Here is a 25,769-nt window from a genome sequence, read left to right on the forward strand (position 1 = left end):
TCGAGTTTTAAAGTAAACTTTTATTATGAACAAATACAAGTTCAGATCAGCACCACCAGCCGTCTGATTCCAGATTAGTAGAAATTATTTCAAAAAGTTTTTCAGTACACAAAACATGGAGATCCTACAATGCAGAAAACCCGACCTCAGGAAAATTGTATCCCACTCACATTTCAATAGCAACAGAGCTTAGACAATGCACAGATTCAACTTTCCAATCCTTCACTACTTATCCAACACTCACATGTCCCGTCTCCAGGATACAATAGGGCTGAGAACACTGTTTGCAATCAAGTCATTTACCACCACCGCCACCTCTAGCGTGTATATTGGGCCTTCCACACCCTGATCTCACAGTGCTTTACACATATTAATTACACCTCACAACACCCCTGTGAGGTAGGGTGCTATCCCCATTATACAGATAGGAAAACTGAGGCATGGAGAGGTTAGCTGATTGGCCCTAGATCTCACAGGAAATGAGTGGCAAAGCTGGGAAGAGAGCTCAGGACTCCTGCTGCTCTAGCCACTGGACACGCTGGTGCTTTGTCTACGTCCACCTCTCACTCTGACTCACTTTAACTAAACGCACAGAGAACGCATCTAGGATACAAACATGCCTCCAAAGAAAAAAATACAAAGCAAACAAGTTTCTATTTAACGTGATGCAACTGTTCCTTAATCTAACAAATGCTAACTCAATACATTCAAAATCACCGGCACCCACAAGTGATGATGGCAATTAAATAATTAATTCATAATTAAAATCAAATTTCCACAATTCATCACAGAAATCAAAAAACATCCTGCCAATAGCTGTCAATACTCCTATGTGTGTTATAGAAAGATGTAAGGCACCCAGAGATGTATGCCAGTCTACCGGTCAAGTGACTGGGCAAACACCGGCGCTGTTTGGTGCTTCCCCACTGCGTCAGGATTTCTGGATCTGATCAATGCTCTTGGAATTTAAAGTTAACGCCCAAATCAACCCCCTGCTTGTCTCCTCAGAGGATGGTGGATGTCGTAGCATGTCGTGTCACGTGCCTGAACAGTAGGTTGCAACACACAACATGGCATGATCATGAGGTGAGGGAAGAACTATTGAGGAAGGCCAAATTCACCCATGGTGTAGACTCCAGTCACTGGGGTTTGGACCAGGGATGGATCTGGCCCAGGGTTATGATGCAGGTATCTTTGTATCCAGTTGGATAACACACTGCCAGCTTGCCCCCAGCTGGCCTTTGAGCAGTTACACATCTCAGGCATGGGGAATCTCCATCCAGCCACCCCCCTTTCCAGTTTTAGAGCCCAGGAATTAAAAGCTTAATGGTTGGTTTATCTGCTGATGCCCCACTCCTGAACTGTTCATCTCACTAACCCATCCGAGGGCAGGGGTCCCCCACTGTGCTGCAAAGGTGGTCACGGCAATGCACAGGAACAAGGCCAGGGACAACTTCCTGGACGACAAAAGCTTTGTGACCTCAGCAGGACACCAGCAGGGCCGTGCTCCCCTTGGCCTGCATGGGAAGGCTGGGAACTGCCCTTGATGATACACGGCATGGCTGGGGTGGGGGAAGGAGGCATCTCAGCATCATTCCTCCACACCAGCCTGGCCTTTCACAGCTCTGCGAATGAACGTGAGTGGCCCTTGGGTCCCTATTGCCAGCAGCCACTGGCACCTCGCCTTCTGTCACTCAGCTCTGCAGCACTGTCCCTTTGAAGCAGAAAGAGTGTTTTAAGAAAGCCCAGTCTGGTGAGTGGTCGATGGGAATGGGGCCTCATCCCGCCACGCCTGTCCGCAGGATCTGCACGTGCTACGGGGTGCAATGCACGAAGATTTTAAACCTGCTTCCCCAAACGTCTCAGTGCTTCAGACAGCCCAGTCAGCCTGGCCAGCTTGTCAAGTGCTGCCAAAGAATGAGAGAGGCACCTTCCATGCCCAGGCATTGTGCAATGGACACGCCTCACCGGATGGGAAGGCCCTGTCTGCAGGGGATGAATTACGCACAGCCCAGTAGCCAGCACTCCGCTCTAGCACCGTATATTACTGGAACGCAATGTAGCAGCTAGAAATGACAAGAGGCTTTAGCAAATAACCTGAAGTGCCGGCAACGGCTGCACCAGCACTTCCCACTGGAGTTGTGTCCTCTCCGGTAGCAGAGGGAAGGGCCACAAGGAGCAACAGGCAGCCACCATCTCTGATTTGCTTTGGGAGGGGGTGGGGAGCCTATCACAAGCCCCCTAATGGCAGGAACCAATTCAGTCCCATCTACAGCCTGGTTCTGCCCAGTAGACATGGCTCCACCTCCTGTCTTCAGGGGGGCTGTGCTAGGAAGGGGTCACACTGAGCAAGGGACAGGGATCCTGTAACTTTCTCATGCCAGTTTCTATCAGGTACTTGTTAACTGGCGGCAGGAGACCCATCTGCACAGACGCAACCTCTCCTGGGTCTCAGACATAGCGTCGTCCCCACTGTCTAGCTGGCCATGCACGGGATCCGTTCACTTGGTCGGCCACAGCAGCTGCCCTGTCATCTCCCCATTTCAACTGTGTCCAGTAAGGAGAATCCATATGACGCAGACACACACTAGGACCTCATTCTCCGACACATAAAGCAGCTTAACCCAGAGACAGGGCTTTGTGTCACCTGCTTCTGGCTTGCTCTGCTTCATCCTTCAGAAAGAGTCCCTCTACCTGGGAAATGCTGCCCCTAGCTCCGCTCCTTGCCGACCCAAGCCAGTGTATTTCAATGGCATCAAGCGGCCTGTCCCCTCATCTCCCCACACAGGCATCTGTTGTTCCAGGCAAGTCTAGCCCCAAGGCTCTGCACGGCGGTGAGAGGAGCGATCACAACACTCCAGCGAAGTGACAGGGCAGCTGACATGCCCCACACTGGCATGGGCAGCTGAAACTATGTTTGCAGCTAATGCTACACTTGCATGGACTCCTCCAGAAGAGACTTTTGGGAGTGGCCTCTCCCCATCCTCCCCAGCCCCAGCATCACCTTCCTTCGGCCTACGGGAACCAAAGGAGGCCCAGCACCAAGGAGACAACCCGGTGCTCTCTCATTGATAGCCAGGAAGGGGAAAGGGCTGCTATTCCATCTGGGAATACTGCTGTTGTTTGAGAGAGCCAGTCAGCAGCCCTGGGAGGGCAGGAGAACCAAAGGCAGGAGAGGAGGATTTCTAGGGAAAGAAAGTCCCCAACTTTGGCTTAACTCTTCAGCCAGCTGGTGCAGACTCCTCTCAACTTCCACTGTCCAGCCAGCTGGCACAATCTGCCCTAGAGGGGCTTTTGACCAGCTCCATGCCAAGGAGAGGCAGAGACAAGGAGAAAATGAAAGCATGGAGAGGTTAGAGGGAAAGGAGAAGAGAGAGATCTTGCCAGAGAGAGAAAAGAAGAACAAAAAGAAGAGAGGAAAGAGGGAGAGGGCTACCTAGCATTAGAAAGGCAAAGGTATAGGTTTTTAATACATCATTTAAAATACACTGTGTGGGAGGGGGTTAAAATCATCATCATCTGAAGCAACCTCAGTAGTTAGTAAAAGAACATCAAACCTTTGCCCAGCTCGCTTAGGGGGAATGAAGGGGTGGGAGGGGAGAAATGGGCTCTCAGCCACTTTTGTGGCTCCCATCGCCAGTTCGAATTTTCCGAGCCAGGATGATCTCCTTGGACACCTTCTTGCAGTCGCTGGCCAGCCCCAGGAGGCACATGAGATCAATGAAGGCCGTGGTGAAGTTGTAGTGCCAGCCAAACTCGCTGGTGGAATAATCGTAGGGGAAGGTGTGATGGTAATTGTGGAAGCCTTCACCTGGAACGGAAGAGCAGGGACAAGACATTGCAAAGGCAGCAACACATCAACAGCCTCCTAGCCCCTGTCTTCAAAACCATCAGGCTCTAAAAGCCCCTTTACCAGGCTCAGGCACCATGTCCCCAAAATGGACCACCAGGGACCGTGCTCTCCTTGGGACTGGGACTGTGTCTCCCACAGCCAGCCTGATCCGCCTCCCACTGCTGCCCATGGACGTCACTGGGAGTTGGCCCAGGCCTTGTCTACATGAAGGGTCTCTAGAAAGTCTCCCAACTTTGGTCTATCCCTGGTGCAGCTCCATCAGTGGAAGTGCCAGTATGGCGTGACCTCAAGCACCGTTAGCACTGTGCCATTGACCCTGCTCTGAGCAGGGTCAGACAAGGTGGTGATGGGCACGCTGGCCATGTTGCTAGGCTGGTGACGATGCACTGGTGAGAGACCAAAGCGGGGAGAAGGTCAGAAAATATTGGCACAGATGCTGCTGTGTCAGTGGGATCCCCCTGGAAATGGCCAGTCACAAAGGAGGCAGCCCTCAGAGGTGGGTGTCACCAGCCACGCAGCATGCTGAGTGGGCTTGGGAAAGCCAGGGGAGCAGCAGGCTTAGCAGCCCCTGTTGGGTGGCTGCCCTGCTACTCAGCCCTCTTCCAACACGTGGTGTGCAAGTTACAGCAGTTCAGACTCCCTCAGCCGCCCCTGCCAATGTGTAGCCTCACCCTCCAGCCCCATCTCCTCTGCACCGAGTCCAACACCGGTGCTAACGTTATTACGGGGCATGTGAGGAGGCCAGGCAGTCTGGAGGGGAGAACAAGTGACCGGTTGGTGGTGATTGAACCTCAGCAAGGGTCAGGCCAGGGGTCAGTCGGCTGTTTACCTGACCCTCTTGAGGTTTCCAAATGGGGTGAGAAAACTCAGGCTATTTCTGGCACCTCTGCTTGTGCCTGGGACTCCAATACGCATCCCCTTATTAAAGCCCTTCCAATGGGCTCCCTCGGGGAGCCTAAAGACACTCATGGGGGGGGGGGGTTCTTAGTCCTTCTTCCTCTCTGAGAGAAGCCTTCTAGCTTTGGCTGAGCTACTGGCAAGACCTGAAGTGAGTCCTGGCCCCTCTTGGAGGATCCATCCATCCATCCATCTCCCACACCCAGCGTCTGAGAAGCACAGATCCAGATGGGGACTGTGCAGCTCAGGCTCATCGCTAGTGAAAATCCGGGGCCAGATCCCCTGTTTATGTAAATCAGTGGAGCTTAACTGAAGTCCAGAGAGCTACGATACACACGAGTTGAGAACCTGGCCTCAGGAAAGCAGTAAAAAGCAAATTGAGATTCTGGGCTCAGTTTTCCCAGGTCCTCAGCACCTCTGAAAATCAGGCCATCGTGGGTGTCTCAATTCCAGCACACAGAAACCACTGGCCACTTCTGGCTGCATGTGTCCAGCTATTTCAGAAACATCACTTCCCAGAGGTGTAAAGAGAGAGCGAAGCGCAACTGTCATCATAACAAGCAGGTGGTGAGACCTTCAGGCAGGGTAAATAAATACCACTGGCAAGATAAGGAGGTGATAAATGCAGGACTCTGTCTATCCACAGTGTAGATAGTCCTACTGCCCTAAAGCACCCATTGACTAGAGCATGAGACGCTCCAGTGAATGCACAGCTCTGCAGGTGCATGGGCGAGATCCCCCCAGCTGGAGTCCTATGGGAAAGCCAAAAGCATGTAGCGAGTGCAGGAACATTGGGGAGTTAACCCCAGTGGCCTGCCTAAATTCCTAGGGTCAGAACCATAGGTGCTGTAAATCAGGAGAGCTGTATGGACTTCAAAGCTATGCAGATTTACAGCAGCTGAGGATGTGGTCCATTTTATGTAATTATCCACTTAAAATCTCCCCCCCCACCATAGTTTTATAAATGGCTGTGGTAGTCCTCTTCCCTTCTCTCCCAAACTCTTGTGCAGTGTTGCTGTGCACCACGGCACAGCTGCTGCATTCCTCCCCAGACACAGCTGTACTTCAGTGGCAGGTGCCATGATCCCAACCTGTCTCATTCACCGTTTGTTGAGAGGCTTGGAACTAAAAGGCGCCACCAACATACCTAAGGCTCCAAATGTGACCAAGTGATTCTCCCGGGGGTTGATGTTTCGATCATAGGGCCGATTGCCAAACATATGTGCGGCGCTGTTCACGAGCCAGCTGGCGTTGAGCACCAGCACGTAGCGCAGGATGGCAGGCAGGAAGAAGCTGTTGCAGAAAGATTCCCCCCAGAAGTACCAGGGCACTATGGTGGGGAACAGGAAGCACATGACCACCACGGAGCACTTGTAAAACCTGCCAGGAAAGAGATCAGGGGAGAGCATTAGTGGGCAGGAGAATTCAATGCAGGAGCATTGAGAGGCAAAGGCAGTTCATGTCATCTACTCCGGCTGAGTTTCCAGGCCGGGGAGAGGTGCTAATTTTAACTGTACAAAGAAAACTGCACACAACTAGCCTGCCTCAGCCCCTGGATTTACCCCCTGGAGAAAAAGGAAAACAAGGGTAGCAAAAATGTGGCACAGAAAAATCAAAGGGCTCGGTGGGGCACAAGAATAAGAGAGCCACGCACCCGCTAGCAGGAGGGGGTGATAAGAAGGACCCAGCGGATGAGATGGGAATGGAGTGGAGTACAGATGCCAGGAAACAGAGCTGCCGGGTGTCCTGGGGCTCCATTTATCATTATTGCTGGCATGTCACATTTGTACTGGGGGTAGCTGGACAGCTGCCATCTTGGCTGGCACACCTGGGATTACACCGGGGACCCCCAGAGCTCAGTGCATGGAGGCTGCAGCAGACTCCTATCCTCCATCCTTCAGGGAACCTGTAACTCATGCTGAGGGAGGCACGACGCTTGGTTGCCCTGGGGAACGGGACCCATGGGTGTGTTCGGCAGGGAGTGGGACTGAAGGAGGGAAACCCAATCCCAGCAAGTAAGAAATGGCATAGGAGGAGAAATAGGATGGTGGAGTCCAAGAGCAGCTGGTGTGTGGGTGGAGGGAGGATCTTGTGCCTCTCCCATTTCCATGGCGGGGGGACATGTGCCAGCAGCAGGCCCCGAGATCCAGGGAGCAGCCTCTCCTCTCACCCACCTACCTAGGAACTGGGGTTCCTTACAGGCTGCCCCATGCTTTACCCCAGCTCAGGCCGCAGCAACAGTGGGACCTGTTCTATACAAGAGGGTGGCACCCAGCTGGCACTGGGCCCTCTGTGCCAGCAACGTTCCCAGCGAGGCTGGAGCCTGCCTTTTCTCACCCCACTTTCCCCCTTCCTCCTTTCCCACAAAAAAATGACACTGTGTAATCTACTCCATTGCTGCGCTGGACGGAACTTGTTCCTCAGGGATTTCTGCCCAGGGTCGCAAACCACAGCCCCGATGCTCCAAACACTCAGCACAAGCTTAACTTGCAGCACCTGAGTCGTCCCATTGACTTCATTTGGGGCCAGTCGCCTGCAGAAAGGATCCGGGCCCCCACTCTCTAGCCAGCCCCCACGAGGGTTAGTTTTGCTCTGGAGATTCCTGATGCCGGATGCAATGCCGCAGAGCCCTTTTGGTTCCCCAGGGATACATTGCTCACAACACCTGCCCTTCCACCTCCCACCACAATCCCCCTCCCCAGACACACCCAGCTCACCTCCTCTGGAACATCACCACTTTGTCGGCCTTCAGGTCAGACAGGTCCAGCTTCTGGCCCTTCTCAATGACGTCAGGGTGTTTGCGCACCAGCAGCCAGCCAATGTGGGAGAAGAAAAAGCCCCGCTTGGCGTTATGAGGGTCTGCGTCAGTCTCAGAGAACTTGTGGTGGACGCGGTGATCTCGGGCCCACTCGTAGATGTCATTCTGAAATGAACATGGCTGGGTGACTCAGCAGATCAGGCAGGATTAGAGCAAGGGCTATATATACAATTTAGTCAGGTGCCTAAAGAAACAAAAAGGCCCTTAGTGGAATTTACAGAAGTGCCTTAACCAGTTTAGGTACCTAAATCTCACTGACACTCTAAGTCCATATTTTGTATGTGATTTTTGTTTTGTTTTGAAAAAATTCGGCCATTTTTTTCCCAAAACCAGAAATTTTTCCTCAGAACATTTTGGTTTTCCTCACAAGCGTCTATTGTTTGTTAATTAACTTTTTTTTTAATTGATCATTTGGGCGATTTGGTTTGCCCTGCCTCTGCTGCTTTGCCAATACTGATTGGTCAGGTTAGCCCCAGGGTGAGTTCCCCCCACCCCTCTCAAACTGGACATTCTCAAAAAATGAATTTTTCCCATTTTGAAATGGAAAAAAAAATCATTTTGCAAACATTCCCTCCTCCCCCCCAAAAAAAATCATTTAAAGAATGTTCGGTTGACTTTTTTTAAAGCCAAAAGATCAGTCCATTTCAAAACCTGGAATGAACCCAAATTTGAAAATATTGAAATGTTCATGATTTTATTTAAAAAGTTCATTTTGACCAGCTATAATAAAACTAGTTTGCATTTGCATTCTCTGTCTTAGGTGGAGATCTTTAGGCACTTTTGAGAAGCTGGGTAAATATCATTCGGTCCTACAGCTGGGAAACTGAGGCACTATCCGGGCACATTTGTGGCACTGATAGGATGTATAAACCCCAACACTGGTTAACCAGAGGTTAACAGAACTCTGAGCCCCATTAGGCTGGGAAGGAAGTGGGTCTTCATAAAGGAGGGTGCATGGGGGCAGTAAGAAAAGAAGGCCAAGGGGCAGGTCCAGGAACCAGGTAGCTGGGAGTTTCCCAGACTAAAGGCAGAAGGAAGCCTGGGGCCGGAGGTGGGTTGCCTTGAGCTGGGAGGAAGCTGGAGGCAGGGAAACCGAAGAGGTGTTTGGAGGAGTCCGAAGGGCTGCAGGGACCGAGGGAAGGACTCTTTGGGCGCTAGGAAGCAGACATCTCTGGAAGAGACAGGCCTGGAGCAAGCTGCGGTGGCTGGTCCTGCCCGGAGAGCAGAAACCAAACCTCAGAGGAGAAACCCTGGGAGATGCTGGTCCTTACAGAGAGCCCAGGAAGGGGCTGAGGAAAGACTAGTGGGAGGAAGGGGTCCCAGGAGGCAGTGGCAAGGGGTGTGACAGAACAGACCTTGGTTGCTCGTCCTCAGATCCCTGGACTGGGACCCAGTGCAGAGGGGGGGCCTGGGTTCCCCTCCCACCCACTGGGAAGGTGGCGTGAAGCCCCTGATGTGAAGAAAGAAGTGGAAGCTTGGTCAGATGACTAGGGAGGAGTATAAAAATACTGCTCGAACATGCAGGAATGAAATCAGGAAGGCCAAAGCACAATTAGAATTGCAGCTCGCAAGGGACGTGAAGAGGAACAAGAAGGGTTTCTACAGGTATGTTACCAACAAGAGGAAGATTAGGGAAAGTGTGGGCCCCTTACAGAATGGGGGAGGCAACCTAGTGACAGAGGATGTGGAGAAAGCTGAGGTACTCAATGCCTTTTTTGCCTCTGTCTTCACAGACAAGGTCAGCTCCCAGACTACTGCACTGGGCAGCACAGAAGGGGAAGGAGGTGAACATCCCGCAGTGCTGAAGGAACAGGTCCAAGACTATTTAGAAAGATTGGACATACACAAGTCCATGGGGCCAGATGCAATGCACCCGAGGGTGCTGAGGGAGTTGCCTGATGTGATTTCAGAGCCATTGGCTATTATCTTTGAAAGCTCATGGCAATTGGGGGAGGTCCCTGATGACTGGAAAAAAGCAAATATAGTGCCCATCTTCAAGAAAGGAAGGAAAGAGGATCCAGGGAACTACAGACCGGTCAGCCTCACCTCAATCCCTGGAAAAATCATGGAGCAGGTCCTCAAGGAATCCATTTTAAGGCACTTGGAAGAGAGGAAGGTGATCAGAAACAGTCAACATGGATTCACCAAGGGAAAGTCATGCCTGACCAACCTGATTGCTTTCTATGAAGAGGTGACTGGCTCTGTGGCTGTAGGGAAAGCGGTGGACGTGATATACCTTGACTTTAGCAAAACTTTTGATATGGTCTCTCACAGTATTCTTATCAGCAAGGTAAAGAAGTATGGGTTGGATGAATGGACTATAAAATGGATAGAGAACTGGCTAGATCATCGGGCTCAACAGGTAGTGATCAATGGCTCCATGTCTAGTTGGCAGCTGGTCACAAGCAGAGTGCCCCAAGGGTCGGTCCTAGGGCTGGTTTTGGTCAACATCTTCATTAATGATCTGGAGGATGGGGTGGATTGCACCCTCAGCAAGTTTGCGGATGACACTAAGCTGGGGGAGTGGTAGATACCCTGGAAGGTAGGGATAGGATACAGAAGGACCTAAACAAACTGGAGGATTGGGCCAAAAGAAATCTGATGAGGTTCAACAAGGACAAGTGCAGAGTCCTGCACTTAGGATGGAAGAATCCCATGCACAGCTATAGACTGGGGACCGACGAGCTAGGCAGCAGTTCTGCAGAAAAGGACCTGGGGGTAACCGTGGATAAGAAGCAGGATATGAGTCAGCAGTGTGCCCTGGTTGCCAAGAAGCAACGGTCTCAAGTTGCAGTGGGGGAGGTCTAGGTTGGACATTAGGAAAAAGTTTTTCCCTAGGAGGGTGGTGAAGCACTGGAATGGGTTACCTAGGGAGGTGGTGGAATCTCCATCTTTAGAGGTTTTTAAGCTGCGGCTTGACAAAACCCTGGCTGGGATTATTTAGCTGAGGTTAGTCCTGCTTTGAGCAGGGGTTGGACTAGATGACCTCCTGAGGTCCCTTCCAACTCTATGATTCTATGAAATCAGAGCCCGGCGAGAGGGCTGTAAGAGCCCCCAGGCTCAGGGGCTGGAGACCTCACACGAAGCCTTGAAACTATTTGTTGGACTTTCTGTTATACTGGAAGGGGAGAGCCGTGACGTGGTGAATGCCATGAAGAGGCAGGCCATCTCAGGGCTGGGGCATCCATCAGCAGGCAAGCGCTGCCATGCCCAGCCATGAGTGGGCTCAGGTGGTGAGTGGGCACCTGTCGCTTAAGTATCAGATCTCCTCCTACATCCCATCAGCCTGCAGGATTTCTCTGCAACACTCTTCGAGGTGGGAAAGTGTCACTCTCATCTCTACTGTACAGATTCCCAGGGTGAGGCCTGCAGCGACTAAGGACCTGATTTGTAAGCGAATTTAGGGGTTGCAGATCCTAACTGATTTAGGAGCCTAAATCTCATCGACTGTGCCTAAATCACTTTTGAAATGAGGTTTAGGCCCCTAAATCAGTTAGGCGTTGCAACTCCTACATGCCTTTAAAAATCTGGGCCCAAGTGAACGGACCAAAACCTGAATGCAGACCTCCTGCATTCCCGTCTACTGCCTTAGCTACAAGACCATCCTCCTTGCACTGAGAGGAAGTGATTTACCGATGGGTCCCCCAACACATTAGTGGTAGAGATGGATATGGGTGCCAGGCCTCGATTCCTAGTTCCAGCCACTGGGCCATCCAGCTGCCCTTAGAGCCCAATCTTGCAACGCGCCGAGTACCCTCTGCTCCCCCAGAAGTCAGCTGGAGCTTGAGGCACTCAGTACCTTGGGAGAGCAGGCTCTCCAGTGGTGGCAGAGCCTTCCTCCCCAGACAAGCAGTACCGGAACATGTACCGTGCCAGTGCTAGAAATGCACTAGGCATGCCCTGTACCTAGACCTCCTGGGAGAGGCTGAGCAAGGCTGCAGTAGGTTCTCCTGCTTCCACTTCTAACCCCAAACTCTTAGCAGTGATGGATGCCCCGCAGCCTATTCTTTAAGCACCTGTTGACCTAGTTACCTCTGACGGCTGCTAGCCAGCATGCGTGCCATCAGAGCAGTGGACAGATGCTCCTAAAGAGCTTCACTCATGATCCCACTGTGTTTGCCGAGGGCTCCTGGCAGGGAAGGGCCGTGCCCAGGAGCAGATGATCCATTTTCAAGATAAGGGGAAGGTTCTGGAGAGTAGAAGACACAGCAAGTCGGCCTGCAAGGAACTGCCAGACTGGAGCAGACCCAAGTCCCGTTTGGTGTCTGGCAGTGCCCAGCACCAGCTGCTTCAGAGGAAGGTGTGCAGACGCAGACGTGGGAGAATCTGCCCCCTGTTGGGTCTCAGCCTGGTTTCTAATAGTTAACGACTGGCTTAAGCCCTTAAGCGAGCGGTTTAATAGCTCTGCCAAAAAGCTTGTTGTCATTAATTATGATGATCGTTCTGGATATTCTTGTTATCCATATAAATGTCCAGTCCCTTTTTGAAACTTGGTAAGTTCTCTGCCTCAATGACTTCCTGGGACACTTTGTTTCACGGCCCAATTACACTCTGGGTGAAAGCAGTTCTTTTTAGCAACTTTCTAAGCAAGAGGAAAATTAGGGCCATGAGACAGCACTTTATAATTCTAGAGTCCTTCCTGGGAATCAGACACACCATCGAGAGGAGAAGAGACCCTGAAAGGAGAGTGAAATTCACCTGGTTTGGAGTGATTTCCTATTGGTGTATTTCCTGAGCCATTCTCCTACTCCCAATGACCTTCCCCCATCCTAGCAGCAGCATCAATCAAGGGGTCTCCCCCTTGTGTGGAAGGTGAAGACAACTGATCTCAAGCATAACTTTGGAGATACATCATTCCCCTCAGAACGCTGTTGGAGAAGGGGATGTGATTTTAAACTGCTTCCCCGTTAGATGCGTGGATGCGGTTTGGGACTCTGTGTCCCTCTAAAGATGGGAAAGCTGACAACCAGTGAGAGGGGCTCCTACCTGAAAAGCCATAGAGTTGGCAATGGCCAGAAAGATCCTGAGGGGCAAGCTGGCTTTGTAGGACCGATGGCTCCAGAGGCGATGCGCTCCAGCCGTAACCCCCAGGGCACTCAACAGGAAACACAGGAGACCTGGACAGAGGGAAGAGGGGAACAAGGCAATGAGTCAGCTAAGTGAGAGCAAGTTGTCCTGTTGGAAAGTTCCCATCGATTCAGCACAAGAGCAGACCTTCTTCCTAAGACACACAAGCAAAAGAGACACTGGCTGAGGTCCAGGGTGTTAGGCCTAAGGGCACGAAAAGGCATGAGAGCCCCTTGGATCCATTGCTTGGCTGCCTGCAGAATTGTTCCCTGTGTCGCCCTCCACACTGATTCTAAATAACTATGCTAATAGTTAAGCTAGGGAGGTCTGGGCTTACGGCTCTGCATTGGGTCCAATCTCCTCTCTGCCGCAGGCTTCCCAGGAGACATGGGGCAATTCACTTCAGTTCACCCTCTGGAAAACAGGGATAACAACCCTTCCCTGGCCTCGCAAGGCCATCCTGAGGTTAAAGCCATTACTGCGATGTGCTTTGATACATGGGAATGGACACTCAACAAGGAATAAAACTGCTGCTTCCAGTACAGCAGTGTGGCAACAATTCCAGCAGATCTTACTCTTCTGGCATTTCCCCTGATAGTCCAGATAAATTCACCTCTTCTTAGTTAATTTCATCCCATTATTCCTAGCTAGACTTCTGTGGCATTTACACCCTTCCGTGGTAGATGGCTTAAGCCCAGATAGCTATCCTGCACAGTTATTGAAGGACCCAGCTAAGCCTTAGCCCATATTTCCCTATAGATATGCAATTCCCCCCATGACAGTGTTAGACATAACACCATCTGGCAGGTGTTTTAAGATGTTACAGAAAGTGAAATACACACAGGGTCATCTTCTCTCTCACACCCTTCTGAATACCCCAAAGGGCTGGGGAAAGTGGCCGTCCCATCAGATCCTACCCGTACCTTCAGCTCCACCACAGACTGGAAACTGTTCAGCTCCCCCTTCCCTTCCCACCCCACTCCTCTCCCTACTTCTCAGTTCTCCTCTCTGCTCAGCTGCTTGATTCATGGCCAATTCATACACAGGGCCACATGCAATTGTTGGTGGATTGGAAGAGTGTCAAGTTGGCTATTTTTGCTTGCTTCCCCCATGGTGTTCTCATGAGTCATTCAGGTGGAGTTCCATCCCTTAAGGGAGGAGGGCTGTTTGGATAAAAAGCATGTGCTGTTCTTTCTTCCAAGCATGTGACTCCCGTCTCCGTGGCCATGGGTCTGTCCCCATACTCTCCCAAGGACATCAGAGTTTAAAATGGGTTATAGCTACTGGGCTGAGTGAGAGCTAAGGTACTGTGGGACTTTTCCAACATCACACTGAGCGGTTGAATATCAGGGGAACTGGGAGCCTGCATATGCATCTGAAGAGCAAAACATGGGATCAGAAGGAAGGGCCAAGAGCTCAGGCAGAAGGACTGAAGAAACCATAACATTGTCCCCTCCCTCCCTGTGATCTCAGGCCACTGATAATGATGCATCCACAGGCACCTAACAGTCGATTCTTGCTCAGTGCCCTAGAGGACAGCAAAATCCCCCTCCTAATATCACCTGGGAAAATGCCTTCCTTGGTTCATCTGCGGTGATTTCAGCCTGTGCATATAAGCAGGAATCACAGGCAAACTTGGCAACACCCCGGTGTCCAATTAATTGCCTTTCACCCACTTCCACCTAGAACCCAGGTAATGTGGGTTCTGCCAGGGGCTGCTGGGATAAAGATTGACAAGTGTCAGTTATCCTCTGTGTATATGTTTTTAAAAACAAAGCCTTTGGTTGTTGTTTGTCACCATAGTTTCCAGGAGTGCCCATTCGCTTTTCAAACAGCTCCTTAGTTCAAACCGATCCATGCTTACTCTCCTATTCATCTCCTGCCACTTCTTCCTCTACAAAGCTCCAAGATCGGTCTTTCTTTCCACCCTCCGAGCCACATCTCTCCTCAGGCCGTCATGACCATCCTCCCCTAGCTTCTCAAGCGCCCACTCGTTCCCCTCCCCTCCACACCATACAACGTGCAACTGCTAGAGTCCTCTTCCATGTTTACTGAGCAGATCAGATCATCCCTCTCTTCAAATCCCCCCCACTGGCTCCCCATCCGCTATCATGTCAAAAGTAAGCCTCTGGCCACCACCACCAAAGCTCTCCATAACTCTGCCCATCCCTACAGATCCTTCCGTGTCAAATTTGGTCTTCCTCCCAGGGGCATTGAAATCTGCCCGGGTCAAAGGGGGCACCAGATGAGAGACTGATTCACAGGGCAGGTGAAAGTGATGTGGGGAGCATGTAGGCTGGGCAGGGAAGAGGGCAAGGAAAGTAAAGGTGAAGAATGGAGCGCTTGACTCTGCACCACAGAAGTCAGGGAGAGCTTAGCCAGTGACATCAACAGGAGCAAGCCTGGATCCCGTGAAGAGCACACGAGATGATGTGTAATGTTGATAGAGATGGCCCTGGGCTACAGATCTGAGTGGCCTTCCCCACGGCTCTAGGGAGAAGGGGAGGGTTTGGGCCTGAGGTTTTCAGTCAATTTAATGACAGGAGAGCATCAAAAGGTTTGGAGCTTGGTTTTGCTTCAGAAAAAACACCTAAATGTCTGCCTGCTTTGGAATCAGGAAGATGCGGGAACAGGAAAAATAGTGAGAAGGTTCAACTGATCACATAGTGGTTGGGGTGAGGATTTGGGCTGGAACCCTCGTGACAAGCACATGAAGGAGCAAGAGGAAAGGGTTGGGGAGAGTGAGGTTTCTCAGAGATGGGGAATTTTTCAGAACCCGTGGTGCGCTCTAGACATAAGTCGCTATGGAAACACATTATTAACATCAGCTCATGAAACTGTGGTGTGATTTTATACCCATTGTACAGACAGCCAGGCTGAGGTACAGGCGGGCAAAGTGATTTGCCCAAGGTCATACGGCTTGTCCATGGCAGAGCTGTGACTAAATCCCAGAAGTCCAGCTCATGTGCTCTAGCCATATGCTTTCTACAAGAGACCAAGTGGTTGAAGGCAGTAGCAGGGCAACATGCAAGGGACAGATTCAGCACATCCATAGCTAGGTCCATGGAGAATCTTTAGCCAATTTTAATGGCATTAAAGAGAAAACAATGGGTTAGGGAACTAGATGCCCTATTTGTAGCCCTGAACATGGGTCTAGAGACACTGCATCTGGCCAGTGCTTGCAGTCTTGGTCACATTATTTCTTGGCTAAGGTACTGCAAAAGGCCACCAAAATGACGGGGGGCCTCAGGAACCTCAGCTATGCAGAAGGAAAGACAGGGCATTATCCCTTTGACAGGCAAATGCCAGGATGTGACTGGCTTATAGCACCTCCTACGGGAGAGTTAACAGACAGGGAGCTGTCTGAGTGCTGGACAAATACAGGGAGGCACAGAACGAAAGGGAGACGAGGCACTAAAAGAATTTAGGTAGAACAAGAAAGTAGGTTTTATTGCAGAGGGGAGTGGGTTAGAGAACAGGGCTGGGTGCCCCAAACCCTGCTTGTGATCCCAGCTCCGCCACTGCCTCACTATGCAGCCTTTGGCATGAACCTTGGAATGAGATGTTAATAAGCAGCCTCTGATTTTGGGTGCCCAAGATGAGACATCTAGGGTCGGACGTTTATAGAGGGTGAGCACCTTCAGAACTCAGACTTGAGCTGGAGCGGAGGATGCTGCTTATTATGCCAGTCAAAACTGGGCTTCCCCCCGCCTGGTTGCTGTAGCTAATCTTAGCCTTAGACTGGAGCTCTGCGGGGCAGGGACCATCTCTTTTGGGGGGCAGGCAGGGAGAGGTGCGCATGGGCATGCAACACCTAACAGGTATTCAGCCCTCTGAAAACCAGCCTGAAGGGGGGCACCCAAAACTCAGTGGCCACTTTTGAAAGCATTAGCCTTCCCCTCTCTGCGAGCCAGACTCAGATTTCAGTTACACCATGAATAACCATTGGAATAACTCCTCTAGGGAGATGGTGAATTACCCATACCTGAAGTCTTCAGCTCAAGCCTGGATGCCTCAGAGATATACTATAGATCAAACAGACATTATGGGCTGGATGTAGGGGAACGTGGGTGAGGAACTCTGGCCTGTGTTACACAGCGGGTCAGACTAGATAATCAGAATGGCCTGAAAAAAAAAAATCTATAATCTAGAAACTCCATTGACTTCAGTGGCATTGAGATCGAAAGTTCTGTGGCTCCACTCTTTGTACAACTTAGGAATGAAATACTCCCCTACCTCTGGGGCCTGTGCTGCTTGAAGATGAAGGAGAGTCTTAGTCCTCCGTGGAACAGGCTCCCAGGAACAGCAATAAGTGTACCATGTCTACACCTGTAACAGAGCAGAGGCTGGCAAACCCCTCACCTGCCTCTGTTGGCCAGGGCCTAAGGGGCTCTGGCAGAACAGTTAAGAGCTGCGGCTTTGATTAGGCTGAGTCAGAGGCCAGTGCCAGAAGGAGCATGGCCAAGCAGGGCAGGCTGTCTGCAGGCCAGGAGGGAAGCAGAACCCTGAGCCTCTGAGCCCCTAGGGTGTCTCGGGCAGAAAGTGAGACTAAGTTGTATGCACTGTAAGTAAAGGTGCACGGGTGACTGCAGCCAAAAAAGGCATGGTGAGTCCTTTGGGTCAGGGGGAGTGGACTCTGTGGAGAAAAACCAGGGGACCTGGCCTGTTACAGCACCATTTTCAAAACTAGAATTTAGAAGGAGTAATTGTGCATACAGTTGCTAAAGCCTGACAGCTCTGTCTAGAAATATCCTAACCTCCTCTCTGAGCTGGAGGGAGAGGCAAGTGGCACATTAATTACGTCTGCAGAGGATACTAAATGGGGAGGTGTTGCCAACAGTTTTGGGGGAAGAGTAACAAGGGAGCATCTGTAGAGAGGTTAGATAATATGGAACAGATCCCTGGGTGGAGTACAGCTGTTTTGTACTGCGCCACCGGCATTCTTTGGCTGCCAGGTCTGCCTTACTGGCTGGGGAGGCATCACTACAGCGCAAGGATGATCCCACAGCACTGCCGAGCAAATGCCCCACGTCTTCCCCATGGCTGGCACTGCTGGAAACGGGGCACTGTTAAAACACTCCTGCACCATGCTGAGCCATGTATAGCCCCTTATGGCCATCACAGGCCAGTGTAAATCAAAGCAACCCCCAGGCTGCTCCACCATTGCGCAAGAAGGACAGTATGCGTAGATTGGTGCTCGGCACAAGGCAGGGCACTTTTGCATACCACTCTCCCTGACTTCCCTTCTGTGCGTTTTGGCCACAACAGAGGGCCACGGTTGGGAAAGAAAACCAGAACTGGCCTTGTCAAATGCAGTTAGTGCATCTGGGGAAAGAGAATCCCTGGACAGTCATGGCAGGGGAGATGCACAGAAAGCAACAATGCTGAAAGAGACCAAAGCGATCTCTGGATGCTGCAGCGGCAAGGGACCTTGCTTGACCAGCAATACTATGTAGTTCAGGGGAACTCCGGACCAGAAAGAGGTTGTGTGAATTAATAGAGGCAGGAACTGAGACGGGCAAACCTCAACAAAGGGCTGAAAGACAAAGAGAACTTAGTATGTAGAGCTTGACAAGATTGAAATTAAAAGGGGATAGAACCACAGAGTCTACAGGACTCTGAGGGATGTGAACAACAAGCAGACAGAGGAATGGTTTAGGATGGTATAACTGTGAGTAATTTCTTATAAAAATATAACAGGCTATCGGTCCCAGACTCTGTAGCTTACAGGAGTGGTAGAGCATAGACAGTTTGGAGCCACAACTCTAGTATATATTCTGAATAAAAGGATGCTCATCTGTCCAAGGTGGTGTTAGAGCATATTGAGCAGCAGCTGTCAGCAGTGCCCACAATCTTTGCATTGCTAAAATGAAATTAAAACAGAGAAAGATCAATGTAAACAGAAACCAGTAAAGAAAATCAACAGTACAGGACATGGGCCAATAAAAAGCAAAGAGAGAAAAATGCTTACAGCCAAGAAAAAAGAGAAAAACAGATGGGCAGAGCATTTCAAACAAATCCTCAATAGGCCCCACCTCAGCACTAGATTTTGATGAAACATGTGACCCTGATCAACCTGATGTTAACATCCATCCAATAGCAATTTCAGAAGCACAGGCTGCAAAAAAATAACAAAGCGGCAGGAGATGATCAAATTACAGCCGAAATGCTAAAAAGCTCTGGATGCCACCGTTGCAATGAAATGGGCAGTCGTTCCCTTAAATTTGAGACAGAGCAACCCCTCCTGACCAGACAAAACCAGAATCCCCAGAAAGGGTGATCTTACTGACAGCGGGAGAGGGTTACAGAAGGGAAAGCCTTCTGCAGTGGGATGCATAGGATAGAAGCAGCAGCGAGATGAACAGGGTGGATTCAGGCCCAAGAGCTCCTCTGTAGATCAGATATCCACACTAAGAGCCGACACAGAAGATCGTATAGAATGGCCAGCTCCCCTCTTCATCTATTGAATTGATTTCCAAAAGGCATTTGCACCAGTTGAGGAACCTTATGTTCCTACAGCATCTGTCCCTCCAAAACACTTGGACTATGTCTACACTTAAACTGCTAGAGCTGTAGTGCTTTAGGGTAGCCACTCACTACAGTGACTGGAATGATTCCCCTGCTGCTGTAGTTAATCCACCTCCTGAAGGATTCTTCCATAGACCTAGAGCTGTCTACAGTGGGGTTAGGTTAGCTTCACGCCATCGCTCAGGGGTGTGGATTTTTCACACCACTGAGCAACGTAGCTGGGTGAACTTAACTTTTTTTTTAGCGTAGACCTGGTGGCCTTTAACTATATCTACACAGGAATCATGCAACCACATCTTGAGAGGGTAGGAGGGCTAACAACCAGCCCTTCACATACGACACAGCAGTCAGCAGGACAGGATGGTTTTAAGCCAAGGAGTCCTGGGCAAATTTCTGCTCCTGTGAAACTTTGAGCAGCGCCAAGTGCTTGGTATTTAGGGCCTTGATTGAAAGGCTCCTTCCAAGCAAGATGGGTAGAACAGGCTTATCTATAGCAGCAGGATGAAGAGCCAAGGTGACCCTGCTGGGTTCTGAATGTGCAGGGTGTCTAGGTATGTAAGATCTCATGCCTTGAGAACAAGTTTCAAGGGAGTCCCAGCTTATCCAGGTGGAGGTGAGACTCCACTCTGCTTCCAGAATGGTGTCAGTGAGGAAGCTCAGCCCCGCACAGCTGCTGGTTGTGCGTTGCCATGGGGATTCTGGAACAAAATGGGATCAGAACAGAGAGGGCAGATGTGCTTAGGGATGCATCAGAAATGCTGTTAGGTGGAGGGAGGGTAAGAAGGATAGACTGACAGACACCATTTAACTCCCACACGGACCCAGCTCATCCCATTTCTGAATCTCATGGTTGTCCCATTTCTCTGGAAGAAACCCACCAAGCCAACCCCCTTCCTACCCGCCCCACCCTGTCTTCTGAGGGCATCTGGCTGCAGTGCTGAATGCTGATGCGCACACCCATCTCCAGGATGAAATCGGACACACGGTGGGAGCTGCTCTGTGAGGCTCCCAGAACTCTGTGAGAGAGGATGGACCCAGGGCTTTCAGAACAGATAACACTACACCAGAAAGCAGCAGGGCCCAAGAAACAAGGCTTTCTGCTGTGTGAAACAGTGCCAGGGGCCTTGAAAGCTTCCCCCAAGGACATGCTGATGCTACATATTCTCCCCAGTGAGGCCAGCCCCTGGGACAGTGTGTGCAGTTCCCAGATTATCGGGGATGGAGGGGGAAGATGCTGTCCTTGGAGCATGTCAGTTTCACAGGGTAAAAGCCCAACAGGATTCTTTTGTAAAGAGACTGTTGTAAAGGAACTGTTGTGTGCATGGTAGGATTCTGAGTGAGGCTGACTACACACAGGTGCCTTAGCCACCTCCTCTTGGCAGACTTTGATCCGTGCCTGTGGCAGCCCCACGAGCCACTGCCTTGCTAGAGTCACGGGGAGCAGAAAGGGAGAGTCAAGCCAGCTGGCCTTGGAAATCCAAGGGGTAATAATTAATGCCTTGCAGTGGCATAGAAGGACAGCAAGGGAAGATCCCAGCCGGATCTCACGAGGGACTGTGTTTGCCAGCTAGTTCCAGCCAGATGTGCCCTAGGTAACAAACTAAACGGAAGAGTCTGATTCTGCATCCACTTTCATTCCCAGCAGTGCAAATGAAGCATGAATGAGATCCGTGGCTCTAGTTTAAAACGCTCCATTTCTGGAATAGTCAGAGGCTGGGATTGAAGAAGCAGTCAGAAATTCAGGCGTTTTTCTCCAAACCTCATTATCTGAACTAACCAAATGGCTGCAGTCTTCAAAATGGGTCAGAAACGGTTTTGTAAAAGACAGGGTTTCTGGTGAGACCCAGCACCGCCCATCCTGAGCCCAGCTGCAGTTCAGCTGTGCATTTCAGGAGATCAGTTTGGTTCTAACATTGGCCATTGGGTCTGAGCAGGGAGAGCATATCTGACCACAGCAGCTTCACCCTAGTTGTCTCTCATCTGTTGCAGCCTTGACTGGAACTGGCTGAGTGTGAAAGGGCCTAATGAAGTGGTACAAGGCTGCCCGAAAGTCTAACAATGTTTCAATGTTTATCTGTGTGTTTGGGGAAGGGATACAAGAATTAGCTCCAGCTTTAACTCTGCCTCATCTCTTCAGAATAATCATTCCTGTGGCCTCACTCACATGAGACACCCAGCTCTGCAACCCTGATCTCTTTGGGCTCCTGGAAAATCCTGTAGAAGTTTCTGCGACTTCTACTCTTTATTACCCCGGGTCACTGACCTAGTCCCGTTTTGAGTGATTGTATTTGTCTTTCTCTCTAACTGTTCTCTGTGGTTTCACACTCATACAAGGAAGATTTCCTTCCGCTTACCCCATGCCAAGGTGACCGACTTTGATGCAGGTATCAGCCATACCCCATATAAGCCCCCTAAATGCAGCAGGCTCATGAGGACGATGTTCCTCCAGACGTATCTCTTGGCGGGCTTGGGGCCTTCCTTCTCAGAGTAGCTCTTGTCAAAGATATCATCTGTCATGCCCCGGTCTCCTCCCAAGTCCTCATTGTTAGGTAGGGCCTTCTCCATGCCTGTTCCCCCATTCCTCATCACCCTGATGGTGGCAGTGCTGGTGGAGGAGGGGAGATCCTTGGAGAGCTGGCGTTGGAGGGGACATTAAAAACAAGCAACATCGTGTTGGTTAGAATCTGGTCCCCACCATAAGGATCAAGAGGGGCTAGCTCTGGGGCAGCTGATCTACAACCACGCCCATCTCCTATGGCGGAGGGGCAGTAGGAGCAGGTCTCCTGCACCCAGGGCTGAGTGTCTCCCTCAGACACTGCCTCCATCACAGCCCCCCACATCATATCCTGAGGGGGTGGGGGGGAAGAGCAGGTAATTAAAGCAGTCTCTGAGGGGTAGCAGGACTGGGTCTGGAGTGCTCCAGCTAGACCCAGCAGCACCCAGCCAATGGCATGTTGTTCTCCTGTGGTGCAACCCACCCTCACACCGGGTGAGTGTGAGCCACTTCACTCCTAGGCACCACTCAGGATCCGTGTCACCCTGCACAGGGAGCGGATCTCAGCCCTGGTCCTTGGGGGGCAGGGGGAATGGAGAGAGGGAGCGAAGGCATTTAAAGACACACATTCCCCCACCAGCAGCGATCCCTTTGATGCTTATGTTCGAGCAGCCACAGGGTGATTTGCAGGCTGCAGGGAATCGCTCTCATTTGGTTTTGTCAATAGGTGTTTTACATTGATCTCTCAAGGGCATCCAAGAGCTTGGGCTGGGCTTGTTTCTTTCAGTCACCCATAAATTACATCTTGCAAAGCAGCAACAGGGGGAATGAGTTTCACATTTTATTCATGGGGCTGCGCCTGATACAACCCTTTAACTTTCCCCACAACCCCTTCCAATGGAGGATCTCACGGCAGTTCAAACCTTACTGGGTTAAGCCTCACAACCCCCTTGTGGTCCTTGTCATAGAAGATGAGGATCGGAAAGGACTTCAGGAGGTCAGCTAGTCCCACCCCCTGCTCAAAGTAGGACCACCCCCTTTTCACCTCTCTCTGCTTTGCTTTCCTTCTCTGTCCAGGGGGGAGAGCAATGCTTCGCCAAGGGCTTTGAGATCTCTGGATGAGAAGTGATGAAGATAAGGCCATACTTAATTTGTGCCAGGGCTGGACCCCAGCACCTCTGGGCTTGCCGCGTCAGTTATGGAAGTAAAAAAATATTGCTTGATCCACAGCACCTTTTTCATTATCAATTAAGCCCTGGGATAAGGATAGTGTTGAATGCTCCTAGTTAGACCTTAGAGTAGGCACCTCATGGCTACTGGTCAGTATCATTATCTCCCACATGCAGAGAGAGGGAGATCAAGGCACAGAGGTCAGTGGCACAGTGGCACAGCTAAGAAAAGACCTGAGGAGTCCCAGCTCACAGTTCCCGTGATGCAACCATGACACAATGATGAACCATGCATGATGAAAGGATCACGCACGAGTGACCTCACTAGGCAGAATCCTTTCATTAAATCTGGAATAATTGATCCTCCTCTCAGCCGGGCATGATCACTGCATGTCTGCGAGCCAGGGTGCCCGTCTGAGGTCCAAAGCTGGACACGATGGGCTTGATTTGGAGAGGGGCTGAGCATTTGTGGGCTTTCATGACCCTTGAGAATCAGCCCCAAATCGGAATGGCAGAATCAGGCCTGATATCTCTGGGGACATTGAGGAAGCCTGGCCAGGTGGTTCGGCATCTCCGGGGCTATTTGTAATGCTCTGTCACCACAGATGCCACACACATTCTTCCTGTCAGTAGGGCACCCTCTGGGGCCATGACTCCAGTATGACCCAGTTTATTGAGGGAAACATTAAAAGCAGTCTATGCAGTTTATGTGGCCACCCGCTTCCTCCCCTTCCCCTGGGCAGAATCCAGATGCTCAGCAATACCTTCTTACACTGACTGTGGTAGAGGCTGAGAAATTCTGCTTAGAGGATCCCCATGTATCTTACAAATTCTCCTGCAGCCATTTGGAATCAAACCCATTTCCATTTAAAAGGAAGAACCTGAGCAAATCTATGCTGCCAGACAGCTTTGTTGCTGGACAGCTGTTGTCTTTGCATCCCAACTTGGAGGCTCTGTCTCCTCACAACTCTCTTCTAGTCAATGTCATTTTCATGGTAAATGACCCATCTGAATTTCCAGAAGTTTTGGAGACAGCCTTAAAGTGCCTGAGAAATGGCTTATAATCCAGCTATTACGCCAGTTAGGGCTCTGCCCAGCCCAAATGTCAGAAACACCCATCTGACCTCCCATCAGGAGATCGTATATACTTCTCTGGCTGAATGATACGTTGGCCCAGGAGGCTCAGGGCTTGTCTACATGGGAAAAATCACCTGCATAATAGCTATGCCTGTATAATTATACCTGTAAAACTCCCCATGTTGATGCTCTTATCCCAGATTGTCCACATGGGGAATTTTATTGACATAGATATAATTATACCTGCGTAGCTATGCTGGTCATCTTCCCCACATAGGCCATAGAGAGGCCATATGGCCCAAAACCCACTCTAAAATTCATCTGGGAGATATGACGGGGGACTCATGTGGCTGGAGATGAAGGGAGTGGGGAAAAGAGAGGAGAGGAGTTATCCTGTAAGGGCTATATGGTCTTCTATTGCCTCTGCCCTGAGAGAAGGATAGGATTGAATAGGGCTGCTTTAGGCTCCAGAGACGGGGGAGCTGCTAGATCATTTACATGAGTGCCCTGGTCATTCCTGAATGACCCTGAGCTTCCACCTGCAGAACAGCTGTTTCATCCCACTCCCTGCCTCCATTAAGCACCCAGTAGGTTAGCCTGGTATTCAGCCAGTGCAGACAGCCTACTAGGGTTTACGTGCCCAATAGAGAAGCACACACTGGACTCAGAACTAGGCCCTGGTCAGATAATCTCAGGCTAGCATATGTCAGCACCCCATTAGCAACCTCGCGCAGGGTCATTCACAACCTTGAGATGAAGCAAGAAGGCAGGAGCTGTGTCAGTTTAAATCTCTTCCCTAAAAAATATTAAACCAAAATGAAAATAGCCCTAGCATCCATTTCTGCTTGCGAGAGGGCAGGCTTTTCTACAGCTGTGCACTTTGCACCACCCCTACAAAGGGGCTGGAACACCCTGCCATTCTGATCGGATAGCATTTCACACCCACTTCGCACAGATGTGACTGTGGACAGGAGGTTCTGAGATGGGGGAAATCAGCTGAATATCTTCTCATCCAAGTAGAAGGGAAACTGCCAGAAGAAAAATCATTTTAATAGGCCAATTTTCCCCCACCCGAAGTTATTACTAAGAGCTTCGGATGACTGAACATTAGGCATTTGCAACCTCTCATTTACTCATGCGTTTTTCTCAGCGTGGACAGTGACAGTTCAGCATAATCAATTTCACTTTGGTTTCTAGTCAATTTCACCTTGAGTCTGTCCTAGGCTAGCCCTGCTGCAATGTTTAGGTTACAAACACTGCAGGAGAAAGCTGGCTTTAAAGAAAGGAAAATATTTCCGCTGGGAGTTTTAATAAAAACCATCGACCATCTGCACAAAAGAGACTCTCCTGGAACCGTGTCTATGGGTCTGATTTTTCGTTAAAAAAAAATCCCCAGAAAACCTGCAGTTTATCCCTAGGCTTATTATTCTCTCCTCTCGCTCTGTCTCTTCGCCCCTCCCCCGCCCCCCACTTCCTTCAGGAGATTTCAGAGGCACACTTAACTAGTTCAGATCTCGCTCCTTTCACCCACCTCTGGGGGTTCAGTGTGTCTCCGGTTAGCATCAAATGGCTTTGGTTTAAATGCCTTAAAAGCAGCACAAAAACAATGAGATTTTAACACCGACAGAATTTACCAGCCGTAGTTAACCACCCATTTAAAAAAAGAGAGAGAGAAACCATTAAAACATCGCGGATCTTATGCTGCAGAGCCAAAATTACCCCCCGCCGCCCCCCGCACGCAGTGACGTAGGTATCTAGGAGTTACGAGCCTAGGCTCGGTCTTGCGATGCACCGAGACGGGAGCGCTTACCTCCTCTCCAAGTACGTTGGCTGGCATCTGGGCACTGTCCGCCTGCGTGTGTGTGT

General features: G+C 50.5%; 1 protein-coding gene across 2 annotated transcripts; it reads right to left on the bottom strand.

Moving 5' to 3' along the window:
- On the bottom strand, window positions 1-25,769 carry SCD (stearoyl-CoA desaturase). Of its 2 annotated transcripts, none has more exons than XM_067537414.1 (6): window positions 25,714-25,769; window positions 21,518-21,797; window positions 12,555-12,685; window positions 7,468-7,673; window positions 5,898-6,130; window positions 1-3,811 (listed from the first exon to the last, which is right to left on the bottom strand). In XM_067537414.1, the coding sequence occupies exons 1-6, from the start codon at window positions 25,738-25,740 to the stop codon at window positions 3,612-3,614; spliced, it is 1,077 nt and encodes a 358-aa protein (XP_067393515.1). In that variant the 5' UTR covers window positions 25,741-25,769; the 3' UTR covers window positions 1-3,611. The 2 variants fall into 2 exon arrangements, with proteins under 2 accessions (XP_067393515.1, XP_067393521.1); XM_067537420.1 differs by lacking the exon at window positions 25,714-25,769 and adding an exon at window positions 25,435-25,476.

This window comes from Emydura macquarii, unplaced genomic scaffold (genome assembly GCF_026122565.2).
Source record: "Emydura macquarii macquarii isolate MOO-44397 ecotype Brisbane River unplaced genomic scaffold, CSIRO-AGI_Emac_v2 contig_67, whole genome shotgun sequence".
NCBI lineage: Eukaryota > Metazoa > Chordata > Testudines > Chelidae > Emydura > Emydura macquarii.